This window comes from Solanum dulcamara, chromosome 9, assembly GCF_947179165.1.
Source record: "Solanum dulcamara chromosome 9, daSolDulc1.2, whole genome shotgun sequence".
Lineage (NCBI taxonomy): Eukaryota > Viridiplantae > Streptophyta > Magnoliopsida > Solanales > Solanaceae > Solanum > Solanum dulcamara.
Window position 1 is genome coordinate 8676662 of NC_077245.1, and position 7721 is coordinate 8684382.

The 7721-nt window shown below is 34.3% G+C and overlaps 1 protein-coding gene across 1 annotated transcript; it reads left to right on the forward strand.

Annotated features, from left to right (window-relative positions):
- Nucleotides 1-1345: 1345 nt before the first annotated feature.
- On the forward strand, nt 1346-2957 carry LOC129904231 (VQ motif-containing protein 9). The gene has a single exon (XM_055979771.1). It carries the CDS (start codon nt 1721-1723, stop codon nt 2699-2701), a length of 981 nt encoding a protein of 326 aa, XP_055835746.1. The 5' UTR covers nt 1346-1720; the 3' UTR covers nt 2702-2957.
- Nucleotides 2958-7721: the final 4764 nt, after the last annotated feature.

Below are 7721 nucleotides of genomic sequence, written 5' to 3' on the forward strand. Positions count from 1 at the left end.
GTGTTTTAAAAGGTAATTTTGGAATTCACTTCAGAACTCGCATTGGAGAGGAGCAATGGTAAAACGTTGTGAGAATCTCTAAATCACGTGTGAACTTGGTTCTTTGAGGCTTATGCTCAGCGCCCATCTGTATGTTCTAACGCTCAGAATTTGCCAAATAAATCTTACACAAATTATGTGTTAAATTCTCATTGTTGATCTTCATAATTTTTTAATAAATAAATAATATTTAATAAAATATACTTTTTCGTTTATAGAAATAAGAAATTTGAGAATAAATCAAATCACAAATTGTAGTATTGTTGAGATAATCGTGAGGGTGAATATCACTCAATATTTCTTTTCAAAATACATAATCAAAATTTACAGATTCATTGATCATTGTCTTCATATTTTTTTCATATATCTCAAAATTATTATATTTTTTATTTCACTATTTAAAAATAATTTTGTTTTTATTCATGATGGTTATAATACTAATAAAGTTTATTAATTTAAAAAAGGAAGAAAATTGCATAATATGATAGTAATATATGTTAAGAAATTGTGATTCTTTTATTGTTTGAAAGTTAAGATGTTAGAGTTGATTTTCAGCTCATAATATCTTTTATATCATTGTATTAATTATACTTGTAAAATCATGTTAGAAGTTTGGTTTCTATGAGTTCTTTAACCATGTTTTTAATTATTTTAAACTATCAATATATTTTTTTAAAAGTAAATTTATATATTAATATACTCTATGTCTTAAGACTTACGCCTCATTCGTGTTAAATAAAACATCTCGCCTCGTACTCCCCCTTAAAACATTGCTAATCATACTATAATTTAATTAGTTATAACTTATAATATGTTAATTATAATTTTAAGGTCTTTTTCTAATGATTAAAAGAAGTTGGCTGCAGTTTTTTTTGAAAAAAAACTAATCTAGTTGTGTAAATAATTCAAATTCCCTATGATTTCTATTATACATATACAGAACTGTCGATCCGTTCTTTCTCCCCCCTCTCGTCGGTAAACAAAGAAAAGTTTGATTTGAAAACAAATTAGATGTCCAGTTTAATTCGAATATAATGACATATATTTATATCACCTGAGTTTCTAAAAGAAATAAACTTTATAATATATATATATGTCTTTGTCCAAATCATCCATAACGTTTGGTAGCTACTTAATACTTATAATTAATCAAAGCGTCACTAATGTGGACCCCGTTAGGTAATTCATGGAATTGAAGTAATATTGTTAGAAAATTCCATCATATTGAAATGTGTAAATATAGAAGAAGACAAAAGTAGAAACGTAATCAGTCACATAAAGCCCATTCTTATCTTAGCAAACTGATATCACACGCATCTTTCCTCGTCACAATCATCATCATCAACACTCCTTCCCCACCACGCCCCTATTTCTCCTCTTTAATTAAAAGCCTTTCATTTACAAACCCTCCCTTCTCTTCTTTTTAGCTAAATCCCCATTTCCCAATAGTTAAAGCAAACCAAATATCCCCGTTCCAGACATGTTCCATCTTTTTCTTCACTTTCTTTACTTACTGTATCAAGTTTGAATCTATGTAAACTTCATTACTACTTTTTTGCTAATATATAAAAATAAAGGCATATAGTATAATTTTAATTTGTTTGGAGTCCTGTAATAGATACTAATAAACCCAGTTCTAGAGAGAGAAAGAGTAGTTTGGTTTGGTTTGCTCGATTGTTTAATGGATAAAAGCTGTAATTCTTCTGGTGAGGGTGATTCTACTGCTACTTCTGCAAGTAGTAGTAGCAGTGGTAATAGAGATATGTATTTGAAGCATCTCAACAAAATCTCTCATAAGATCTCTAAACCCATTAGGAAACCTGCTTTTTTTGACAACCAGAATCCGCCGCAGGCGCAGACCCAACACGCGCCACCGCCTCTTCCACCACCTCCTCCTGCCGGGCCGCAAAATTTGCAGCCACAGCAACAGCCGCCGGTGTATAATATTAACAAGAGTGATTTTAGGGATGTTGTTCAGAAGCTTACGGGTTCTCCTGCTCATGAAAGGATTTCGACTCCTCCGCCTATACAGCAACCTAAGGCTGCTAGTTCACGGTTGCAGAGGATCCGTCCTCCGCCGCTTGCTCAGATTAGCAGCCGCCCACCTCCGTTTGTGAATGCTTCTAATGTTTCTAATAACGCTGTTGCTGGTGGAGGTATCGGAAGCGGCGGCGGTGGATTTGTTGGCGGTCAACGGCCTGTTCAGCCACAACCGTTATCTCCTCTCCCACCGTTTCCGGCGGTGCATGCATCGGCAGAATCGCCGATCTCCGCTTACATGAGGTTTCTACAGAACTCAATCGCCTCTGGTTCGACTGATGCCGATACGAAGCGATTCTCCACTGGTCTATCACCACTAGCTCCGCGATGGAACAACTTTGGTGCGCCGCAGCAGCAGCCGCCATTTCCTCCTCCTCAGCCGCTTCCCCTGCCGCATCAACAGAACATTCCTCCGCCATCGATAACGTCTTCCTTTGTTTTACCACCATTTCCGGCTTTTCCGTCATCGCCGCTGCCGTTTGGGTGTTTGCCGTCGCCAAGGTCGCCGTACGGTTTGCTGTCTCCCGGTCTGCTGCTTTCACCGTCCCGTCAACTAGGGTTTCAGCAGCTCCCTCTGTCGCCGACACTTCCAGTGGCAAGCCCAAAGTGGAAGGGCATTTGAGGAATTTCATAGAAACATTAAAAAGAAAAAAAGGTAAGTCTTTTAGGAGCCCTAAAAATCTATTTTTTTTTGTTTTTTTTATAATAGGAATATAGTTTATAATTTGTACATGTACATTTTGGGGGAATTATTGGATTATATTGAAGAGTAGAGTCTTTTATGCCCAAATATGATGTAGCTATTAAATGGCTAATTAGGGGTTTGTTCTGTACATGAATGTTAAAAGACAATGAAGAGAGAATTTTTTGTTTGTTCATCCAGCTCTTCTTATCATCTTCGTGGAGAAAATAGTAAAATACTGATTCTTTGTGGTCTGCCACTTAATTCTATCTTTAGGTTCCATTGATTTAGAATGTATATACTTGCCAATGGTTTCTATCAAATGTACTGATGTTTGGCCAGCTTGTGTTGTAAATGTATTTCTTTCCATTGCCAAGGTAAATTTGTAAATGGACATTTGGTGAATTTTGTGCTCATTACCTATGCTAGTTGAAGAGATCATATACTTGTGGTGTGTGCATACTGATTTGAACACCTCTTTTATCCAAGGCTCAACAATACGAAGACACCTAAAGTTGAGATAATTTTTTCACTTAAGGGGGAGGATAACAGGAGGGGTCTTTGATAGAGTAACAAGTTCAAATTAAGATTATATACATTTGCTTCTGTACCGGTTCTATTTTGTTTTGATTTGCCTTAACTAGGGTACTTTTAGTTTCTCTTTATTTAGGTATTGCACTCAGATACTTTCATATTCCTAGGCCTTAGCATCATATGTTGCTACAGGCAACATGGCATGCCTTTTCAAGGAACGACTAAAAAGTCGGGCAGGATTTGAGGCCTTATTTCTAGCGTTTGTGAGTTCATCACTAGCATAGTTTCATGGCATAGACCCTTTTTGTTATTGACATTGGATGTGGTTGCTGTGAAATGGTGGTTAGCGAGGTCATTCACATAGATAATCTCTGCTTGGTTTCTGAATTGTGTTTATTGGTTCATGTTACTGTTCCTCAACACACTGCAGGTTTTTATTTCCTGACATAAGAGTTTGAAATTGATAGTAATCATACAAACATATAATTAGACTGAATCGGCTAACTGACTTCTCCTTTGTTTAGTTCATTTTTTTTTTACTCCTAGCAAAGATTATACTTTATGATCACGGACTCCTGAAACTCTCTGCCAGTCGTATTCAGGTTCGCCACCAGTATATAATTGATACTATATGTATGCGTTGTGATTTTTTTTTATTATGGGAACCCATCCCTAGTTTGTGATTTGAAGGGGAATGGTGAGGTTTATTAATCATCATTAAAATGTCTGTAGCATGAACGTTGTTTTTAAAGTTGTTTAATTGAAAAGATAAAGTAGGAGACTGATGTGGAGAGATTGGAATAATTCTTTTGGTTGATGGTTTTATGAAAAGAGTAGAATATGTGGACCAGTGTGTTCCTAGTTTCTGCTCTATTAATTTTGAACCTTCTTTGACTGGTTGTTTTTATAGCTTTTTATGTGTGGTTGGAGACATTCCAGATGGTCTATTCCCACTCAAGGTTATGACTCCCATGAATCAATTTATCTGCTTTACGCAGAGCAACCAAATCCAAATGACATTTTTTTTATGGAACAAGTTTCATGAGCTCAGTTGTGTTCAGAGTGAGTTAGATAATATTGCATCGTTAATTTTAACTAGATTGAGATACAATTGGTGTTGGACCACACTTCTTTTCGCGAGCATCTACCTAATGATTTTCAAATATGTATGAGAAATCAATTTGGATTGAAGTTTTAAAAAATCAGTTAGTTATAATTTTTGGTAATATATTTCTCTTTTTCTAAAAATAAGCATGAAACATGATTTGAACTCGTAAGTTTTGATAACTAAAAAAATACTTATAAATTTGGCACAAAATTACCATTTTTATAATGAATTAGACAATGTATTATCTTAAATCATACATACCAATACCATGATGTTTTAATAAAAACTATTAATAATACAATTGATAACTTCTATAATGTGAAATTTTTTTAAATGTCATATTTAATATAAGAAATTTCGAGTTGTTACATGCATTAATTAAAGTATTAAAAATTAAAATAAATAAAAACGTAATAAGGAAACGAAAATGGTAATAAAGAATTAACATTCAATTAGGACTCTAATAATTGATGTTGAAATTAAATTCCTTTATTTTCTCAATTAGTTGAAAATCTGGTAAGATATATTTTTCAAAACTGAAAATTTTATTTGAATGTTTGTCTCCAACGTTTCTCTCTCCCCTTCATTCAATGACTTTTCATCATTTTGAAAGAAATTTTATTGGATTTATCATGGAAAGTGAAAGATTTTTATCAATACTTGTTCAACATAGTAAAAGATGGGATTGTTCAGGTAGGTTATTCAGTGATTTGGTTTTCCTTTTCATTAAAAAAGTTTGTTTGTGATGAAAAAATTTCACCTAGAGATATGTCATCGAGAGGGTCATAACAGAGGGTCATAACAGAAAGACGTGTGAAAATTATGTTCCTGAAAGTTAGCTAAGAATTATTAAATTTAGATTTTTTTCAATTTGACAAACAATTCTTTGTATGTTTTTGGTGCTCGGTTGGTGATGAATTTATAACAATATGTCATGTTAACTTTATTTTGTGTATGAAATCTGGTTAGTCTCATTTGTATTGTATTATTTATTAACTGATGGACTTAAATAATTTAAAATCTAAGTATAATAATATGTAAATTTCAAAAATTCTATTGTTGGTATCACACTAGCATACGAGTTAAAAAATACTCAATGATAACATAACAAAAAATTACATTGTATGAAAATGAATTCTAATAAAACTTTAAATATTGTATCCTATAATTTTTTTTTATTTTTTATTTTTTTAAAAATATTATGCAATAAATATGTTAATATTTACTCTTTTTTTTTTTTAACTACCAAAGAAATTTTTTTTGGTAGTATATTAAAATTATAATATAAAAGTACATAAGTTAAAAGAAAGGAAAGGCAAGAACAACTATCCTAATTTGAAAGTTAAACAAGGTGATGAATTACATCTAATGTCGAATGGAGCGTACTCTGCTGCGGATCCTCTGGCCTTGGCTTTTTGCCATTTCAGACACCTACAATCTCTCACCAGGTGCTATGGTTCAAAGTCAAAAAGAATATTTATTCAGGCTTTCAGGATGGAGTAGAAATCCTCCGTATTCCTTGAGATGTAACTACGAACATCTTGCATTGAATATTTTCATTGTCTCAGCTTACAGGTATATCTACTAGCCAGAGCTATTTGGCTGTTGGTGCTGTTCTTCACCTTGTTGCTAATCACCAGGTATGTGATAATCTTTGGCTGGTCTAATCCTCATGTATGGTATGTGTAATTTTTCTGTATTTAAAATTTTCTTTGCTTTTACAGGAAGTGAAGTAAAGTTGTCAAATTGATGATCACCTGCAAAATCAAAAGCATAGTTAGTTAAAAAATCAGCCAGTTCATTTCCTTCTCTCAAAACATGCTCCACCCCCACTTCCTTATCCCTCTTATGCCTTGAGATGTCATTTATGATCATTGATATACTCCATGGAGCCTCCCACTGCCCAGTTAAGATCATTTTCATAGTCAATGAGTCTGTTTCCAACACCACTGACAGCATTGTGTGTGTAACACAGTATAGAAGACCTTCATGTATTGCCCTTGCTTCTGCTATCAAGCTCGAACCATCTGGTATCCTTCTTGTTGCTGCATACTGGAGATCACCTGCTGCATTCCTAATACAAAATGCCAGAGAACTTGGTCCAGAATTTCCCTTTGAAGCTCCATCAGTGTTACATTTATACCATCCTTGTTTAGGAAAGTCCCATTTCACTATCTTGCTTACAATTCTGGGCATGTATGCTTCAAATGTTTGAAGAATTTGAGGTAGGCATCTTGGTAAGTTTTGCTGCCATGGGAACCTCATTCTGGTCATATGATATATGATCATGTTTATCTCATATATCACCTTGTTGATGGACATCTTCCCTCCATGTAGAATTGTGTTCCTCCACTTTCATATCTGCCACATGGTAACCACTGGAATAGCTTTAAAAATGGTGCTGAACTTTGAGGGATGCTCTGTGTTCCACCAGATTTGAAGTAGTTGCTTCAGTTGTTGAAAATGTGTTGTGATCCCTGCAGCATTTTTAACATAGTTCCAAACTTTTGTTGCAAAACTTCCTGTAACAAAAAGGTGGTCCACAGTTTCATATTATTTGTTATCACAGCAATAACATGTTGCCTCTGTAGTGATCCCAATCCTTCTTACAACCTCTCCAACTGGTATTTTGTATTTCCACAACCTCCATACAAAGAAAGAGATCTTAAATAGTACCCTTGGTATCCATATATTTTTATAGATATCTGATTTGGTTTCTTTGCTCCTCAGTAACTCCCAAGCAGTACCTAAACTGAATTTACCTGATGCTGTCATCATCCATCTTGGCTTATCCCACTCCTCATTTGGTTCATGAAAGTGCAAGTCTTCTAGTATATGATCCACAATATCAATAGGAAACAATTGAGGCAATTTTTCCATATTCCAACCACCCTGCAACATTATTTGTTTTACATCTTGAATACCCTCATCTATTACAAAGTCTTCTGGGATGATGTAGTATAGAGCCCCTAGTTTTGTCCAGTTGTTAAACCATATATTTGCAGTTCCACTCCTTGGTTCCCACCATATTTCATGCTCTATGTTATCTCTAGCCTCTATCATAGCCTTCCATACTTGAGAGCCCCCCTTCCACTGCACAGTTTGAGGGTTGTGTCTTTTACAATATTTGATCCACAAGTAATTTGCCCATAGTGTATTTGTTGTCCTGAATTTCCACCACAATTTTGCACATAGTGCTTTAGAGATATCAAACAAAGATCTAAATTCTATTTCTCCTTCTTCTTTTGGCTTACACAGATGCATCCAGGATGACCAGTGCCTTCTTTTGCCTTCCTCACTATTATTCCAGAAGAATCT

Bases quoted from the DNA above. Each gene is read 5' to 3' on its own strand.
- LOC129904231 (XM_055979771.1), top strand. From the start codon at position 1,721: ATGGATAAAAGCTGTAATTCTTCTGGTGAGGGTGATTCTACTGCTACT.